Source organism: Entamoeba nuttalli (genome assembly GCF_000257125.1).
Source record: "Entamoeba nuttalli P19 unplaced genomic scaffold asmbl_2978, whole genome shotgun sequence".
NCBI classification, from domain to species: domain Eukaryota; phylum Evosea; order Mastigamoebida; family Endamoebidae; genus Entamoeba; species Entamoeba nuttalli.
The window spans coordinates 432-20,358 of record NW_008575744.1 but is presented as its reverse complement, the minus strand read 5'-3'; the positions used below and the strand labels follow the sequence as shown (position 1 = coordinate 20,358).

Genomic DNA, 19,927 nt, shown 5'->3' with positions numbered 1-19,927 from the left:
TTATATCCCTTCTTCTAATATTAATATCTATTAGTATAATAGTTTAAAAAATATATACTCTAATAATGTGACTAACCAAAAAGCAAATATATTCATTTATTCGCATTTAACTTGTGGACAATAGTTGAAGCATTCGATAATACTTCTTACAGTGGGTAACACCCTTTTGAAATCGGGAACAGACTCAACGTCAAATTGAGTTATTGAATCTTTCATCCATCCCATCATTACGTCTTCAAACTTCTTTGGGTCATCACATAAAATAGCTTCCCAATCAGTCTGCATTCCTTTTGGAATATGTTTATTAATTTGGTAATTTAACGATGCAAGCATAGCCAACATAAACACAAAACCTGTTGCAGCCGTTCCACGACTTAATGGCATGAAGTTGTACCAATAGAATGTGAAATCAAACATAGCTCTTAACAAAGCTTCTTCCTCACCCTTTTTTCCTTTTCTTGTTAATACCAGTCTAACAATATTCTTCCAACACTCTGTTAATTCCTCGTCATATAATTTCCATCTTGGCATAGTACATGGTGTTTTAATAGCAAATTCATATCCTACTGGTTGTTTAATTTCAACAACTAATCTAGTTCCTTCATATGTTCTCTTAGTGCCAGGTTTGTCAGGATCATCAAAGTATAAAGATTTGCAAGGTGTTATGACATGGAAATCACTTTTTATTATATCAAGAATATCTTGGATGTTTTTAGCTGTTTGAACTTTTTTAACCCAATCTTCTTTTATCTTCAATTGCTCAGGAAGTAATTTCTTTAAGATTTCAAATGCACGCTGATACTGACAATAATATCTAACAACTCTTGTTTGTCCAATAAACATTGGTGTGTGTGATCCAAATCCTTCTTCAAATTGTTCATGAGTCAATAAATCAATCCAATATACTGGGTCATTTGGCTCTGATATTTGTCGCCATTTAACAGCTATCTTCATAACATCTCTCCAATGAAGTTTACCAATATATGGCTTAGCTTGTTCTTCAGTCAATCCACCAAACACCCATTCTGGGAGAACATCTCTTATCTTTTTAGCCATTTCTATTGCAGCCATACCAGCCATAAGATATTGTGCCTTGTTGTGAACAAAACCTTGAGAATCATATTGCATATACTTACCAATATTCATTGCAGGAATAATAACTTTATTAATAACGTTTTGACTTGGAAGTGATTTTTCATCAACATCAGATATACTTTCTTCAAATGGTGGTTGTTCTTCATATCTATGAAGTGCAGCAGGAATAAGATGTTTACAAAATCCTTCTTTAAAGAAGGGATAGAAAGATTCTAAATCCCACTCTTCAAATGGTTTGTTTAAGTGGTGATGTGTGTATAATGCAATTTCCTTCATATACCATGCAGTATCATCACTTTTAAGTTCCATAGCACATTCAAAATCTTTGACAGCTAACCTAAACTGCCCAGAAGCGGACCTAGTGACACCACGATATCTCCATGCTTCACACATTCTTTCTGGATCTTTTGCAATCCCAGAAATTGGTTCATTTCTATTAGTAATGGCAAGTGTAAATTCTTTAATAGCAGCTAAATGATATCCAGATTGTTGATAAAGAACACCACAAATATAATGTCCATTAGAATGATTTGGTTGCATCCTGAACAACTTATTGAAAACATCTTTCGATCGTTGGAAATTGCCTGCATCTTTATGTAATTGAGCTAAATTTACATAACATTCAATAAAGTCATCTTTAATTTGTAATGCCCGTGCATATGCATCAGCTGCCTCAGCAACTAATCCAAGGGCATTGTTATTTAACCCAAGATGATTCCAAGAATTAAAGTCCATTGAGTTCTTTCTAACAGCTTCTCTAAAATCAGCTCTTCCCTTTTCATAATTTTTAAGCATTTGATAAACGCTTCCTCTCTGTGCATAACAATCACCATCTTTACCATTAGATAGTTCAATAGCCTTATTAAAGTCTTCAAGTCCTTCATATAACTTTCCACAAGCAACAAGGGTTTGTCCTCTTCTTTTATATGCATCTCCACATTTTGGGTCATATTTAATTGCAGATGTAAAGTCTTGTATTGCTTTTTCAAAATTACTTAACATTGCAAATGCAGTACCTCTTCCTAAAAAGGCACCAACAACATTAGGATATTTGTTTAAGAATACAGTAAAATAGTCAACCGCTTCTTTAACTCTATTGTTATTAACATACAAATATCCCATTGCTAATTCTTTATCAATAACTGGGTTATTAGTTCCATTTTGTAATTGCTTTGTTTGTGCAACATATTCAGCAGCCTTTAAAGTCTCACTTTCATTGTTTGAAAAATCATCATCCTCATCAACCTCTTCAACACGAAGTACTTTCTTAGGTGTGTTGCTAGCAGTAACTTTTTTCTGAATTACCTCTTGTGCTTTTTTTAATTGTTCTTCTTCAAGTTTCTTTACTTCTTCCTTTTCATTTTTATTTACTTCTTCTTCTTTAGGAATATTGTTTGTATCAGAGTCTTTGTTTTGTGACTGAATTATGTTATCATTATTAACAGGATTTAATGGACTAATTTTCTCTTGTTCTTGTTGAATTGGAATTTCTTCATCATCAGATTCACTTGAATAAGAAGACTCATCAGACTCGCTTGAATAAGAAGAACCACTTTCAGAAGTGGTATAACTAGATTCAGAATCTTCTTGAGAACTTTCATCAAACTCTGGATTTCCAATGTTGAGAGTTCCATAATTTTTAATTTGAAGCACAACAACACCAACTTCATCAATTAATACTTTAAGTTGGTTAATGTCAATTTGATCGAGAATTTTACTGATTTTAGTATTTTTATTTTTGGTGGACATAAATGATTATTTCAAGATCTATTATCATTCGTATTATTTTAAAGATAGAATCTATGCTGAAAAAATTTATTGAAAAGACCTGCTTCTTGAAGAAACAGAAAATACCTTGCATAATTTTATTATTATTTTTATTAAGAAAATTAAAAATGAACTATAAAATTCACTGAGAAATATTTGAAGATGTCAAAACAAAAAATAACAAAAATTTTTATCAAAAACAAAAATGAAGTTCAACCAAATGTATTTGATTCTGACGAAACTGAAGAAAACGAACAACCGAGAGAAAATGTTTTTGAAGAAGAAGAAAGGATATTAAGAGAAGAAGGTAATTATATTGAAAGTGATGATGATGAATGGTATGACCAAACAAAAAAAGAGGATAAAGGAGAAGAATTAAGTTCTTTTGAAGATTTAATAAAACGATTAGTTGACGTTAAATTTGAAATTTATGTGATAGAAGAAGAACAAAAAGAAATGGAAGAAGAGATAGATGAATTAGACCAATTTATGAAAATGAATGAACACCAATTAAAACATGAGAAAAGTGTTAATGAACTAAAAGAAATAGAACATAGATTGATTGAAGCTATTAACAAAATTAAACCAACAAACAAAACATGGGATGAAATTAATTCCAATATTAATAAACAGCTTAAAATAAAAGAATTAGTTCGTGGGTGTATTGGAATTAAGAGAAAACCAAATGAACCTATCCTTGAAACAAAACGAAAAATTGAAGAAGATGCAGTTTCTGATGTAAAACCAAAAGTAGATCAAAAAGGAGATGGAAAAAGTAGATTGAATGAGCTATATGGATATTAATAAAAAGTATTATAATATAATTCATTTATTAATTTAATTTATATTTATAATTTAATTTATTATTAAAAAATAGTTTAATAGGGTTAAAAAAGATATTTAAAGAAAAAGAAACTTATATTTTTCATTATATTATAGCAACAACCAAAGTTGAATGTTTTAAGGCATTCAATATCTAGAGTTGCATAGAAATATGACTTTAAGCGGGGAGTGTTTTTCAGAAAGCCTCTCGATACACAGTCGTATATTTTAATTTAAATTATATAAAATATAATAATATATAATATATTTTTCTTTAATAATAAGAAATGTTTTTTCTTTGTATCAATTTTTTGTATTTATAACAAATGAAAAACATTAATAATAATTCGAAAAGATAATTTACAATATGTTTATATATTTCTTTTTCTTAAAAAGAGGAAGTTATATAACAAAATAAGTCTAAGTACAACTAAGTGTTAATGTTTTTATTTATTACATTTAACACTGTAGAAAACCAAATAACATTCTTATAAAATGATAAAAGCAAATTTAACAAATAAGAATTGATTAAAATTAATATTATAGTATTACAATTACCTAATGTTTATGTTACATTAATTATTTATAATATTATGTTAAAATAAAATGATAAAAAGTCTCAAAATTAGATGATAAAACCAAAAATAAAGAGTTTGAATCGAGTTAATTCAAAGTATCTTTTACTGCAAGTTGTCTAAGATGAGTTAAGAAAGTATCAAGACTAACATCTTCAGTAAAGACAAGGTCATTTTTATTTTGTCCTGGAGCTACAGCAGGATCAAGAATAGTCATTAAGAATCTTTGATTTCCAGAATATTGGTTACAAACATAAATTCTTGGAGCAGGAATTCTTGTTTTAGATAATTCTTTTGCATCTTCTTCTGGTAAAGCATAATAATCTTTTAATCCAGCATATTCTGGTTTTTCTTCTAATTTTTGTTTCATCCATTCTGCAACAGCATTACCTCTAAAGACAACAAGATAGAAATATGTGTCTAATAAAAGAATCTCATCAGATTTGACTGACTGAAGAGATAGCAATACAGGCACTGGTTGTTGACCATATTTATAACTATCTAATGTTGGTTGAATCATAGTTAATGTATTATTAACTGTTTCTCTATTTAAGGTTGCTCTAAATACTGACGTTTCATCAGGAGTACAATTGAAAACTTTTAAGAAATGACTTCTTCTAAGATGGAACATGAATTGTGGATAAATAGAGAAATTTGGTGATAGTTTAAATGAATTTGGATCGTCTTTTCTGAAATCACCAAATCGTTGACACATTTTAATTAAACTTCTATCAAGCCATCTTATAGCTTCTCTTGAATCTTCAGTTTCTGCTTTATAAGCAGCATAACGAGCCATTAAAGTAGTAGCAGCTTCTTGATCAAATCCTGCAGCTAATTTTTCAAATCCTTCTTGAGATGGATTTGTCCACATTCTAGAACTAGTAGTAGCCCGTGTACATTTTCTACCTAATTCATCATAATAAGTTGTAATAAACTGAATAAATCCTACCTCATTCGTTCTTTTTGGATTAGTTTGTGGATTAGTTACATCAAATATAAAGGCATAGGATGTATTCTTTAATGCAGCAGATGCTTTCCATAATGAAGTTCCTCCAACGGCTACTGAAGTTGGTGATACTGAACTAGTCTTCTTATTTCCTGAAGTCAATGGACCTAATGCACCACAAACCTTCATTTCTTTACAAGTTTGAACTTCAATAGCAACGTTACTTTTCCACACTTGACCATCAAATAAACGTAATAAAGTTTCTCTTAAAGCTTCATGAGTATAATCTTCAAAATAATAAGCAATTCCTCCCGTTCCTTCATACAACTTTCTCATTTCCATTAATCCTGTTTGGTCCATAGAACATGCAAGGATAGTACATGCTGATTCATTTTGAATAAGTTTATCAGCAACACCATCATAGAATTGTTTGGCAGCAACCATATAAGGAGTATTCTCATTAACAATATCTTGATGACATCTTAATGTTTCATTAAGTGATGTTCCAATAATTTTTCCTGGTCCTTCTGTGCAAGGTCCAGCAACAAAAGCAATAATATGACCAGACATATTAACAGCTTTTAACATGTTTTGTGCAATATCAAGTGCAGCACCAGTAGCTCTTTTTGGTCTTTCAGTTTGAGGTACATCAAATCCATCAACTTGAAGAGATTCAATAATTGACATAAAAGTAAGTTCACATTCTTCTATAGGGATAATATATTGATTAGAATTTGGAGAAAGTAATAACCCACATTGTATAGCAATTGGTGAGTTAACTTTGTTAGCAAAAGCAACAGAAATAAGACAATCACTTTCACACATCAAATTATGTACAGTAACACAGTGGCCAAATGTAATTAATCCAATTCTAGTTGTTGGTGGAAGAAGTGAAATAATTGTAGTTAAATTAGTTTTTAACTCTTCAAGTTCATGTTCAGTACAGGTAGTATCAATAACAAATATGTAAGTAGGAATATATCTAATATTTTCTTGTATGTCTCTATACTCAAATGTAGTAACTTGAAGTTCTGGGAGATTTTGATATTGAAGTTGATTTCTTGTTAAACAGAAACAGCAAGTCCATAAATTACTGTTATAATCAACAGAACAATAAGGATTAATAACAGCACCACAATGACTACACTTAATAGGAGCTCTATCTGCAATTAAAGGTTTTGGTAATAATGGTGAATATAAACATCCAATAGGAATATGAAGATTCTTTCGAGCTTCTTGGCTAGTACTTACCCATGTATTCCAAGTAAAACGGATTCCATCTCTTTGTTCGACTTCATCAATATTCATCACCCTTCTATTTAATATTTTTTAGTTAAAGTTCTTTCTATTTATAGTATCCCATCTTATAAAATACTTTGTTATTGAAACAAAAGAAATAATAATTCAATTACTCCCCATAGAATGCAAGTAAACGATCAGTAGTAAATGCTTGTTTCCCGGTAAATATTAAATGTCCTTTCCCACTAGTATCTCGATATGTACTGGAAAATGACCAATCAACTGTTGATTCATTATCTAATGTTTCTACAAAATAACATGAATAACATCCTACAATACAGGTTGAATTCTTACTTCCAGAAATACATAAACTTTTTGAGTGGTGATTAACTTCTCTAGGAAGAAATTTAGTAGGATTAATATTGTAAATATTTCTAAGTGTGAATACAAAATGATTTTCATCATTTTTAACATATACAAATCCATCCTTCTTTTCTTTAGGAATTTGTTTTGAGTGCCATGAACCAAATATTGATTTACCACTTACAACAATTATTAATAAATTTTTTCTTCCACATACTTTTTCATTAAAACCTCTTGAATCAAAGAATTGTTGTGAACTATCATATATCAATTTCATTTCTTTAAATCCAGTCCATTGCTTCATAATTTCATCACATAAACCTAGTCCTTCATTATCTAAGAAAAGTTTCCAAAATTCTTCAGAAATACCTCCATGAGTTAATTTAGAATAATGAGAAAGTCTGTTAGTCGAAAGGTGTTTAATAGTTTCTTCAGGAGAATGTTCAGATTCTTTTCTTTTTGAGAGGTTCAGAGAAGGGTGTTTGCAAGATTTAGTAAAGTTTTGAGGATAACTTAGTTTATGTGAAGAATCTTGAGTGTATAAATGCGTAAGTTCAGTAGTAATATCTCTTGGTGAAAAGGAATTTTCAACAGAACGCTCTATTATGTTAGGTTTTGGTGTAGTGCTATTGCTATTAACAACCTTAGGTTGGTTGAAATCAAGTTTTTGTAACGTTTCATGCTCATTAGTTTTGAGGTTGATAATTTTATAGTGTGGTTCAACAACAGGAGTTCCAGTAGTGGAAGAGAATGTGATATCATTACTTGGAGTAGTAAAGTTTATAATACCATAGTTGTTGATGATGTTAACAGAAGTCATAAGAGAAGAAATAAAATGGAAATCCAAAAGAAGTTTATCTTTTAATTTTAAAGAAGAGAAAATACACGTCAAAAAGAAAGGACTAATTCCTTTTATTCTTCATTTAGTCTTCTTAAAATAGATGATTAGTTTCTCTTTTACCACAAAATCTTTTTCTGGATTTCTTTTTTGTGAAAAATTGTGTTTTAACGTCAAATATTTATAAACCATAAATTGATGATTATTTTTATTCATTAAACAGAAAATGCAAGTAAACGATCAGTAGTAAATGCTTGTTTCCCGGTAAATATTAAATGTCCTTTCCCACTAGTATCTCGATATGTACTGGAAAATGACCAATCAACTGTTGATTCATTATCTAATGTTTCTACAAAATAACATGAATAACATCCTACAATACAGGTTGAACTTTTACTTCCAGAAAGACATAAACTTTTACTATATTTGTTAACTTCTCTAGGAAGAAATTTAGTAGGATTAATATTGTAAATATTTCTAAGTGTGAATACAAAATGATTTTCATCATTTTTAACATATACAAATCCATCCTTCTTTTCTTTAGGAATTTGTTTTGAGTGCCATGAACCAAATATTGATTTACCACTTACAACAATTATTAATAAATTTTTTCTTCCACATACTTTTTCATTAAAACCTCTTGAATCAAAGAATTGTTGTGAACTATCATATATCAATTTCATTTGAATAGAAGGAATCCATTGCTTAAGAACTGTTTCATATTTTGATAATCCAACAATTTCAAAAGGGCCTTGAAAAAGATTAAGAGACAATGGGGTGAACGTAGTAGATGGATTAGTTTTACCTGGACTTTTCTGTTTGATGATAGTATCATCAACTGTTTGTCTTCTTAGTTTTGTGGTTGATAGAGAAGATTGTTTGTGGTGTTTAGATAAAAATGAAATGACAGAAGGATTAAGAATTGTTGATTCGGTTTTGACTTTCTTCAAATTATCAGCAGGAGAAGAGCATGACTTTGAATAAGGTTCAAGAAAAGAATTAGCAGGATTACAAGGTGTTTGTGGTTGTGTAGCAGATTTAGACACACTCTCTGAGCTTTGGAAACCAGAAAGTTTTTGAGGTATAAGGCGTTGGGTTTTAGTATCTAAATTGTCTTGTTGATAAGAAGCATTTTTATGAATAGAAATTATACCGTAATTATTAATTGTGTTAATAGTAATGTTACTCATAAATAATTAAATCCTTTGATACTTTAAAGATGAATAAATAATTGATTAAAATTATATTCTCATTATCGTTAATTATATTCACTATTATAGGGTTCGAAATATGAATAGACCTTTATAGAATAGTTTGAATTTTTGCTTTTAAATCACCATTAGATTCAAAAAAACTTCATTGATTACTTATTAACTTTTTCTGGTTTGAGTCTTTTTGGGGGTTTGTTTTTCTTTTCAATATTCATTAATTTCATTAATTTACTTTTTTTAGTAAAAACTAATATGTCATTTCTTCTAGTTTTCAATGGAAATACTTGTTTTTCTTTTTAATTCTATTTTCCTATTGTTTAGCTCATGAGAATTAAATTTCAATAAAAACTCTATCTATTTTAAATGAATTATTTAGAATCTTTCTTAATGTTCTTTTATTCTTTTTTTTTAATATGTAAATATGTTTAAATTATAAGTTATTGATTTGTTTTCAGTTAGTGAACAGGACGAAAATATTAAAGAAAATTATAATAAAAGAATTATTAGTATTTCTCAAAGGATTTCAAATAATTGTTGGGTTTATGTCTTAATTGTAAATATGAAACTGACTTAAGAAATTAAACCTCACTAGTAATAAGTTTTATAGAATATTTCAATAAAGAGTTATTAAACAAAAAATATTGTTTTTATTAAAAAAAAGATTTTCTCTCAATAAACTCATAAAATTGTTCTAAAACACAAAAAAGAAGTATAAGAGCTATTTGATAAGAAAAAAAATAGATTTACTTAAAAAATTGTGAGAAGAGTTAGTTAATATAAAAAGTACGCATGTCAAATATTATTTGTAATGATTCTTAAATTATTATAATAAATGTCTATAATTGAATGATTCTATTTTTAATTAATTTAACAGATGACTTTTAAAAAAGAATTAAATTTTTACATTACGAAACATAATTTTATCCTAGTTATTGAAAAAAATGTTAATTACAAAAAAACTTTTTAATTAATAAAATATCTTTTTTGATTATATAATATTATATTTTTTTGAAATAAGAAATTGTTTTTGTTAAAAATTGTTATAAAAAGAAGTTAATGTTAATTAGGATAAGAACTAATAGATATTTAATAGAAGTGTTATAAAAGTAATCATCTAGTAAAAGTATAGAAACAATTTTAAAGCATATGATTAAATTATTAATACTGAATTAAAACTAATTTTTATTTCATTTTTTAAATGTATTTATTATTCTATAATAAATACATTTAAATTAAAACATTTACATAGAAAAAGATAATAAAGAATAATTTTCATAATTTAAAAAAACAAATTGAAATTTTCTTATTTGAATAAAAAGAACTTAAAAAGTTATTTTTTATGGAAAAGAACAAATTAGTTTTTTTATTATTATTTATTTATTTGAGTAGTGCTACATTAACTGATATATCATATGATTCAAATCAAGAACTAATTCTAGCAATTTCAGAAAAACAATTTAGAAGGATTATTGTTTCATCTATTGGAGGTAGTTTGTTTTGTTTTTAATAAAACTTTTTTTTATTTACTACTAACACAATTAGACAAAACTCAATTTGTTTTTAGATTAGAAAAAGATGGAATAAATCGTCAAGTCATTATTGATCATAAAACTCCCTTTACTAATTTATTGTTAATTCCTTGGAATGAACAGAGTAATATTATTATTCATAATACAGTTTATTCTGTTATTCATTCAACATTAAAATATTCATCTAAAAAATTAGATATATCAATAACATCACCAGCAGCATTTTCTACTAATCATCAATTACTTTTTGCATGTTCTACAAATAATAAAATAATCTCATTTACTAATAAATTTACTCAAAATTTAGTTTATTCAGTTAATTGTGGAATTCAACTTATAAGTGGAGGAACAACATTAGCAACAAAATATAATGATGGGTCTATTAATGTATTTAAAATAGAAAGTAATAATCTTACATATATTGGTTCTCCAAAAGTTACTAAAGATAAAAGTGAAACATATTTAACTGATCCTATTCATATGACTATTTTTGATACATTATTTGTTGCTGTTACTGACTTAAATTCAATTTCTATATTTTCTTTAAAAGACCAATATCAACATGAATTTATTAAAAATGATATTGCATTTTATAATACTAAATCTTTAACTCATTATAAATCTTCATCATTTAATTTTATAAATTCAATGGGAAATCTTGTTATTATTGGTATTCCAACATTAAATAATAATAAAGGTGGTTGTGTTATGATTTTTGATAATTTACTTACTACTAAAACTCCTCGTTTTGAACAAGTATTAACACTGAATGCAACAACTAATACATTTAATGGAAATTCATTTTATCTTACAAGAAAAAATTATTATATGGGTGCATTAGTTCCTATTAACTCTAAATTATCTCCACATAATTATATTTATGATGGTTGTGATTCTTATGGTTATTGTCCAAGTGGATGGTCTTATTTCAATCATAAATGTTATGAAAATGAAGGAAAATTATCTTTTGCAAATGATATATTAAGAGTTATTGTTACTACTATTGTTTCATTAACTAGTTTTGTTGCTGCTTTTCTTTTTATTGACTATATTACTACACCTTCCCCTCATCTTCCTCCTTCATTCCCACTTTCTGTTGCTGTCCCTGATAATTACTCTAATCCAATACAAATAAATTTAATTAATACTTCACTCTCTCAACAACAAGTAGTCATTACAGTTCTTCCTAATGGAACTGTTACTCCTTCTAATTTTTCATTAACACCTGAACAATCACTTTCTATTGATGTTTCAACACATGAAAGTGAACCTTCTTTATTAATTGAAACAGTGAAGGCGGGTACTTCTCTTCATAGAAGCCATACATTTGTATTACCATCACCGCCTCAACAAACAATATGGGATGTAGAAACTCCATTGAATATGGTTACAGGAACTGACAAAGAAAAACTATTAGTATTATTGCAATGTGCTATTAAATTAAAAGAATATGACGAAAAAAATGAAAGGCATTATCATGGAAATATTTGTCCTAAGGCTTTTTGTATTGTTGATGGAGTTAAATTACTTGTAAGAGAACTAACTGAAGGAGAAGAATGTTATATGTCTCCAGAGCAAGTACTATCTCAAGAATTAACAGAAAAAACAGATGTTTATAGTTATGGCATTGTACTAAATGAAATTATTAATAAAGAAAAACCATATGGAACAATTACTAACAAATTTGATCTATTCGAACGTATCAAAGATGGTGAAAAACCAAAAATCCGTGAGAACCTCAAAGATGAATTAAGAATTATTATTAATAATTGTTTAAAGAATGTTGAAGAACGTTGGAGTTTAGATGAATTGGTTATGGCTCTTCAAACTACATATGATGAAATGCAAAATAATGATACCTTCTTTAAAGAAATTAATAATAGTGAAGTAGTCTCATTATTAAATGAAGAAATGGTTTAATTGAAAAAAAAGTTTTTTTTTTGTTTTTTAATACTCATGTCCTTTTAATTAAATCATTTTTTTTAAGATAGATTAATAATCAAAAATAAAAATCTCCAGAAATATTCGTTGGTAAATTTTTATTAAAAAACTAAATTTCTTAAAGAGTTATATTAGTATATTCTCTGTTTGATATAAAATAAGTTTCATAAAGGGGATGTAGGAAGAATCTCTTATCTAATGGAGTTAGAAATAAAAAAAAAATTAATAAAAAATAAAAAAAGCCAATAGAAAAAAAAAAAGAAGAGAAAAGGACTATTAATTCATTTTTTATAAGATGACTCTGTGCTGCGAATTTCCGTTGTATGTAAATAAAATTGACGTTAAGGCTGAGATTAACTGTATCACACAAACAGCTAAAACAAATGTTAAAATGATACTTCATTCAATGTATTCTCCTGACCAAAAAATTGCACCATCAGATTTGGCATTTGTTATTATAGTTCCATCTCTCAATGGAATTATGTCAGACGTTAATGTTAATTATTTAGAAAAAAGTGATGTACATCCTAGTTGTTATGCAACATCATTAGAAAATGTTAAGAGTCTATCACCAACACATATGCAATTAATTAGAAAAAAAAATACAAAGAATCTGACTCCAATTTTCTTATTAACAGGAACGATTGCTGGGTATGATGCTTATAGTAGTATCACATTATCTTATACTATTGATCATCCATTAGTACAATTACCATCAAATTCATTAACTTTTTATTCATTAGGAAGAGATCTTATGAAAGATACTCGTTTTTTTGAGATGGAAATGGTAATATATAGTAAGGAGAAAGTTGGAAATATTAAATTTACGTTACCAATGATTTCTTCTTTTACGTCTGTAAAAACTGATCAATTATATAAAACAACATTACATAGATTTAAATTATCACCTCAAACTGATCTTGAGTTATTAAAAAAGAAAGATATGAATACATATATTTATACAGATATGACAGGTGATTTTATTGCACAATATAATAATGGTCTCTTTTTACAGATGAATATTACAAAAGGATTGAGTGAATTTAGAGAAAAGTATTTAAGTATTGTTATTGATTTAACTTTACAAAAAGAAGAATTACAGTGGTGTAAAGCGTATCTTATAGGATTATTAATTCTTTGTGAAACAAGGAATTCATTATCAGGACTTAATGTTTATACTGTTCAATCAACTACAACAAGTTGTTCTATTTTTCAATTAAATAATCAATACTTTAATAATCCAACACATGACGATTTTAAAAGTGCTATTAATTTCATTGAAGAATTAACCCCTTCAGAAACTGAATCAATTACTGATGTTGTAATAACTCAATTTATTCCCTTTGAGTTAACTACTGATGTAGTATTTGCTACTCAATCAAGAACAACAACACTTTATATGAGTGAAAAATTTAAAACACATTATATCTTTTGTGGAGAATTATTAAATTTATATTCAGCATGGTGTCTTAATACATGTAATAGATATTTTGATCTTGTTGGGCCAAATAGATTAAGTGATTTAGAAAGAGGAATTTGGGGATTATATTCTGCTATTGTAGCACGTAAACTATCATTAACTAAAATGGAAATTGAATATGAAAATATGGAAGAAACATTAGATATTCTTGATTTAGGATCAAGCCAATCAACTCCTAGTTTTACATATATTGATGGAGGTGTTGTTAAACTATTCTTCCCAATGAATAAAAAAGTTAAAGCACCAATTAAAGTTCATTCATTATTTAGAAATGAAGAATTTGGTACAGAAGAAGTTGAAGATAAAATTATTGATATGGAAATGGAATTTAATGAAGACCAATCTTTTATTTCAGAATATAATCAATTACATGCAATGGGGTCTAAAGAATTATTGGTTATGGCAACAGAACATCGAGTGGCATCAACGTATTCTATTCTTGATTCATCACCAACAGTATGTTGTTATTTCAGTTATTCACAAAGTAAACCATTACCTAAGAAAATACCTACTGCTGAATTACAATTAATATCAAGTAGAACTCCAATAGATAATCCAAAACCAGAACAAGGGGATTATGAACCAGATGATAAAATTAAACATTTTATTACTTCAACCTTAAATAAATTAAGTGAAATGACATTTGCAGGGGTTGTTACTGATTTATTGACAATTGATTATTCTAATTCATGTGTAATTACATATCTTGCAAAAACAATTGTAAATAAAGCATCACGTGATTTAAAATATATTCCATTTTATGCTGATTTATGTGTTTCATTATCAATATTTATTTCTTCAAATTTTACACAAACATTATTAAATTTACTAAATATTGAATTTAATGTAAGAAATATATCAGAATCATATTTACTTTCAAAATCAAATTCATTGTCTCCTGAAGTTATTCAACGTATTCTTTCTCAATCACATATTCGTTTTTCAGCTATTATTCGATTTATAGGACATTTAAATCTTAGAGGATTTGTACCTTCTTACTTTATGATAACTGTTATTAGAGAATTACTTAAAGACTGCACAGACCAATCATTTGAATATTTAAATCTTTTACTTAGAATTATTGGTGAAGTTTGGGATTCTTCAAGTGATATTTCATTTATGATGGATGAAGTATTTGAAACTATTGAATACACATTGAGTCATCCACAAGGTATTTGTAATAGAACAAAATTCATGTTAATGGTTTGTTTTTATTTTACAATAAATAACATAAAACTAATTTCTACATAGGACTTAATAGATCTTAGAGATTTGAATTGGGCTAAACAAACTAAAAAACCTCCTTCATTAGCTAAGCCAGGAGAATCATTTGATCCTTCAATGCAAACTATAGATGAAGAAGCCCTACGTAATGAAACTGAAGGTTCTTTTATTGATGATGCTTAGACTGTTTGTGATAAGAAATAACTTTTCTACACCAATTCCTTCTTTTATTTTTTTTAGTAACTCATTAATTTCTTTAATCAAATAAATAATAAATTGCCTCATTGATGTTATCAAAAAAAAAGACAATAAATTAAGTACCTAATCACATTAATTCACTGTTTAAAAAATTCTCTATGATTAAATAAGTCAAGGTTCTTTTTTAAATCATGTCTATATTTTATAAACTTCATTAAACTAAATACACGAAAAAAAGATTACTATAATATCAAAACTAACATAAAAAAATTAACATCATTAACTCCTAATGTTAAATTAAAATAACTAATAATAAAATTAAACTCATTCTCTTAGCTTTTGTAATTAGTACTGTTCAACCTTTCGAGGAGTTGGTAATTAGATCGTTTCATTGGGAATTATGTTATTAAATAAAACGTTATTGTCTAATAAAAGAACTTAACTAACTAGTTAGTCGCTAACAAAAGTTAAAAATAATGCTGTATTAAGGAGTAGTGACTCATAGAAATGACTATTTTTTTAAAGGAACATTAAAACATTGTTTTTCTATTTAATTATTTTTAATATAATTAAACGTTATATTGTGTGAATGATCCTTGAATAAAACTATCACATGAATAAATAAACATTATTAAAAAATCACATAAATTAATGTACTAATTAAATGGAAAAATCCATTTCTATTTCATTCTTCGAAAATACAAAATCTACACCATCATCTATTTCTAATATCCCATCTCCCTCACTATCTTGTTGGAGTAAACGAGGGTGGTGATGATCAACATTCCGATTATCATCTTCAGTACATGGAGTAATTTCTTCAATAATATCAAGTATTCCATTTCCTCCTCGGGACTCTTTTTTAACAACCATCTTAAAGCTAAATTAAACTGGCGAATCCAAGATGAGTTTAAATTTTTCAGTAATTAAAATAATGACATTATATTCAAAAGAAAAGACAAAAGAATTATAAAAAAAAAAGAAAATTGTAAAGAAATAAAAAAAATAAATAAAGTAAATAATTAATTGTGGGAAAGCTGTTCAAATACAGGAAGTCTGTTTGAGTCTTCATCAGTTGAAGAAATATCTGAAAAATTTTGAGATTGAGAAATATCTACACAGTCAGGTGCAGGAGAAAGTTCTCCTGGTAATACATGAATAAATCTACATCTACTTCCATATTTACAAGTCCCTGTCTGATGAAATGTTTGACAAATCTCAGTTTTATAACGAGGGTGTCGTTGTACTGGTCTTAACTCTTTCTCTCCATGAGCAAATTGACATTTATTTCCATACCTACACGTTCCTGTTTCAACAAATGAACGACAAAGTTCTGTTTTATACAATGAAGTATTAATAGTACCATTTGTGTTAGGACCACCTCCTTCACAAGTTGTAGAGGTAGATAATGTTGATCTTCGTGGTGAATGAGAAAGACCAGGTGTAGAAGGAGCACTTGTTGTTGAAAGTGATTGAAAGAGTTGGTCTCTTCTTGAAAGAACTGGAGAAGCATTAACACTTCTTGAAGGTCTATATGGTTCAGCGTACGGAGAAAATGTAAATCCCAAAGACGTAAAAGAACCACAAGGAGACTCTTGTTTTGATTCAGTTAGAGTAGACTGGTAAAGTCCTGAACGGTGGTCTTCCTTTGATTTCTTCATGAATTGAAATATTTGAACGTGTTTACTTCTTTTCTTTTTTATAATTTTTTCTTTCCATTATTTTCCCGTTTTTTTTCCTTTTTTAATCTTCCTATTTTTTATCATTTTTTATTTTTAGAGAATTTTTGAACTTCATGTATTTTTGATAAACCGTTTAATTATAAAAATTCTTTTATTTTTTCGGTTTTTTTAGGTTTTTTATTATTTGAATTAAATAGAATCTATTATTTATCCTTCTTATGGAAAAAATCGGGATATTTCCTTTAAAATGAATATAAAGAAGAAAAAGAGGGGTTTAATCAATGAAGAAATTTTTCTATTTTTATTTTAATGATTCAAACACGTATTTTCCAATAAAAATATTTAAAATAAAATTATTAAAAAAATTAATCGTTGCATCCTTATTAGTCATCAAGACATAAGGCTCCTTCTTGTCTCCATGTGTCTAGAGTTATTATTTTTCCAATATTTTCTTTGTCAAGAAGATTTGCTCCAAGCCAAGAAGCAAATTTTCTATTATTTTCAGCAATTACATTTATTTTGAAGTTTAAGAGTTGTTGAACATCATTTTCAATACGCTCTTTTAATCCATTTATTAAACTTCCACCTCCAACTAATATAATTTCATTAGTACATCCATTTATATTTCTTAATACAGTTGCAATCATTTGACTTATTCCACTACAATTCATAGCACATAACTGTGGATTAAACAATGGTTCAAAACATTGAACTCTTGAATTTCCAATTGTTAATGAAGTTCCATCTGGAAGAGAATAATTAATTGGTTGTATTAAAGAATTAGGACTAACTTGAATGTAACCAGTAGCTTCTTTAATTTGTCTTGCTATTTCTTTTTCACTAGAAGTACTTCCAAGAGTAATACCTTCTTTAGAAAGTAAAGCCATTAATATTTCAGTACACTTAACTCCTGCAATTGGTAATTTTTGTGAAATATTAGTATAAACAATTCCATTAATTACTGGAATTACCCATGACATCATTCCTCCGATATTTACGATAACACAACTTTGTTTATTATATAGTCTAGAAATGGCTTGTGCTTCATCAACAAATCTTATTGATTGAATTCCTTCATTAAATAATATTTCCGAAATATTTATCTTCATTTGTAAGGGAGTTAATCCATTTGTTATAACAACAGTAGGATGTCCTTGTGCAACTTCCACTGAATGTTTCATAATTGGTTTTAAACTATTATAATCAATAGGTTCTTTTTGCATTGGATATTCTAATGATAATATACCTCTTTTGTCAATAGCTTCATCTCCAACATATAAATTTTGTTCAACAAATCCACTTGTTTGATGTAAATTTTTTCCAACAACAGTTGGTGTTAATATTGATGGATTTCCAACACTCTCAAATCCTGATTTAATAGAACAACTTCCAATATCTATAATAAAATGTTCTCCTGGTTTTCCTTGAACTGGAATAAATGACTTTGTTATTTGTGGTTGAATATGTTGTTGAACTGTTGGAAATTGTTGTTGAGTGCTTCTTTCTTGAATACTAAAATTAAATACAGAATGAACCAAAGTAGTGTTGTGATAAACTGCAATAGCATAATTACCTTTAATAGGAGGAACATAACTTACATCATATTGTCCATTTTTTAGATCAGTAATATCTCCAATAATTTTAACATCATTTGGACCAGCAATATAAGCAGCAAAAGGTTCTCCTCCATGATTAATTGTTTGACCATATGAATCTTTAGCAACAATAGTGAAATTTTGTTTCTCATTTACATATCCTCCTTTAATTCCATTACCTTCAATTATACATTTATTTAAGTCTAATGAGTTAGCTTCTAATATATGTAATTTACCTATTTGTTCAATTTGTTTATCATTCACATAAACAGCAATAAGATAATTACCAGCATATGGTGGTACAAATACAATATCATAAGTACCATCATGAAGATCAGTTACTTCTCCAATAATTTTGGTATTGTTTGGACCAGAAATATATGCCTCAACTTTATCTCCACCTTTTTTTATTTTACCTATAACATTCTTAGTTAATACACCAAATGTATATTTATTATTTTGTTTTCCATCTAGTAATCTTGATAATTCACATTTACTTGCATCAGCTGGTAACATTTCATTAGGATTTTCTTCTGGAAGTTTATTTTCTTCTGTTGTGAGATTATTTTCTTTAGCAATACTATCAAGATAATAATTAACAACATCAGAGTCAACTGGTTTAGAAGAAAGTCTTGATAATAATTTTGGACTAATAACTTTACTATTAACACATTCTTCTGGGAATGTTTTACCAAATTTATCAATTAACATATTTCTCAATTCCATCATTTCAGTATGATCAGGAAAATATGGAGAAGCATATAAAATAGCACCACATGCTGATTTTAATTCTAAAGGACATATCCTTTGTGTACCAATAATTTCTGAATTTTTCATTAATTCATCAATAACATCAATTAGTTCTGTTAGAGCTTCATTTTTGTAATCTTCTTGAACTAATAATGCACATTTATCAAAAGCTTTATCCCGTTCATTATTTTGAAGTAATTCTATTATTTGCTTTTTAAAAGTTTTGGAGTGGGTTTGGTACTTCTTTTGTTGTGCACTAATTCTTCGAAGAGCACATTGACATCTAATCATAAATTCATTACCATTAAACTGTTTCTTAAAGAAGTTCATTATCTTGAAATACTATTTTATAGATTAAATACTTTTTCTTTTGTAAAAAATTTCCTCAAATCAATGATGAGATTTAAATAATTTTTAAACAATTTCTTAGTTAAAATTTTTTTCTGTTTTTCATTCCTCATTTATTCTTTATATTATTGTATTATCTCCTTATCTTTTTTTTTTCTATTCTCTGCTCTAAATTAAAAATAATTATTATAAAACCATAAATTATTATAATTAATTTATCCGTAATTTATTTAAAGATTTGTTATAGAATTTGTTGTTAAATATTTTTTGTTTTGTTATTATTCTCTTTTCTTATCTTTTATTTCTTAAAAATCTAACTTGAGA

General features: G+C 27.3%; 9 protein-coding genes across 9 annotated transcripts; 3 read left to right on the top strand and 6 right to left on the bottom strand.

Moving 5' to 3' along the window:
- Positions 1–96: 96 nt before the first annotated feature.
- Positions 97–2,844, bottom strand: ENU1_050360 (TPR repeat protein; the record flags this gene model as incomplete). The annotated part of the gene is made up of 1 exon (XM_008857842.1): positions 97–2,844. The coding sequence occupies one exon, from the start codon at positions 2,842–2,844 to the stop codon at positions 97–99; it is 2,748 nt and encodes a 915-aa protein (XP_008856064.1).
- A 180-nt stretch (positions 2,845–3,024) lies between these two features.
- On the top strand, positions 3,025–3,666 carry ENU1_050350 (hypothetical protein; the record flags this gene model as incomplete). The annotated part of the gene is made up of 1 exon (XM_008857841.1): positions 3,025–3,666. The coding sequence occupies one exon, from the start codon at positions 3,025–3,027 to the stop codon at positions 3,664–3,666; it is 642 nt and encodes a 213-aa protein (XP_008856063.1).
- A 681-nt stretch (positions 3,667–4,347) lies between these two features.
- ENU1_050340 (Sec23 protein, putative) lies at positions 4,348–6,513 on the bottom strand (the record flags this gene model as incomplete). The annotated part of the gene is made up of 1 exon (XM_008857840.1): positions 4,348–6,513. The coding sequence occupies one exon, from the start codon at positions 6,511–6,513 to the stop codon at positions 4,348–4,350; it is 2,166 nt and encodes a 721-aa protein (XP_008856062.1).
- Positions 6,514–6,613: 100 nt separating this feature from the next.
- ENU1_050330 (hypothetical protein) lies at positions 6,614–7,627 on the bottom strand (the record flags this gene model as incomplete). The annotated part of the gene is made up of 1 exon (XM_008857839.1): positions 6,614–7,627. The coding sequence occupies one exon, from the start codon at positions 7,625–7,627 to the stop codon at positions 6,614–6,616; it is 1,014 nt and encodes a 337-aa protein (XP_008856061.1).
- Positions 7,628–7,860: 233 nt separating this feature from the next.
- On the bottom strand, positions 7,861–8,835 carry ENU1_050320 (hypothetical protein; the record flags this gene model as incomplete). Its single annotated transcript, XM_008857838.1, has 1 exon — positions 7,861–8,835. The coding sequence occupies one exon, from the start codon at positions 8,833–8,835 to the stop codon at positions 7,861–7,863; it is 975 nt and encodes a 324-aa protein (XP_008856060.1).
- Positions 8,836–10,195: 1,360 nt separating this feature from the next.
- Positions 10,196–12,305, top strand: ENU1_050310 (hypothetical protein; the record flags this gene model as incomplete). The annotated part of the gene is made up of 2 exons (XM_008857837.1): positions 10,196–10,346; positions 10,399–12,305. The coding sequence occupies 2 exons, from the start codon at positions 10,196–10,198 to the stop codon at positions 12,303–12,305; spliced, it is 2,058 nt and encodes a 685-aa protein (XP_008856059.1).
- A 316-nt stretch (positions 12,306–12,621) lies between these two features.
- Positions 12,622–15,213, top strand: ENU1_050300 (MIF4G domain containing protein; the record flags this gene model as incomplete). Its single annotated transcript, XM_008857836.1, has 2 exons — positions 12,622–15,009; positions 15,058–15,213. 2 exons carry the CDS (start codon positions 12,622–12,624, stop codon positions 15,211–15,213), a joined length of 2,544 nt encoding a protein of 847 aa, XP_008856058.1.
- A 1,037-nt stretch (positions 15,214–16,250) lies between these two features.
- On the bottom strand, positions 16,251–16,889 carry ENU1_050290 (zinc finger protein, putative; the record flags this gene model as incomplete). Its single annotated transcript, XM_008857835.1, has 1 exon — positions 16,251–16,889. The coding sequence occupies one exon, from the start codon at positions 16,887–16,889 to the stop codon at positions 16,251–16,253; it is 639 nt and encodes a 212-aa protein (XP_008856057.1).
- Positions 16,890–17,293: 404 nt separating this feature from the next.
- ENU1_050280 (actin, putative) lies at positions 17,294–19,585 on the bottom strand (the record flags this gene model as incomplete). Its single annotated transcript, XM_008857834.1, has 1 exon — positions 17,294–19,585. One exon carries the CDS (start codon positions 19,583–19,585, stop codon positions 17,294–17,296), a length of 2,292 nt encoding a protein of 763 aa, XP_008856056.1.
- Positions 19,586–19,927: the final 342 nt, after the last annotated feature.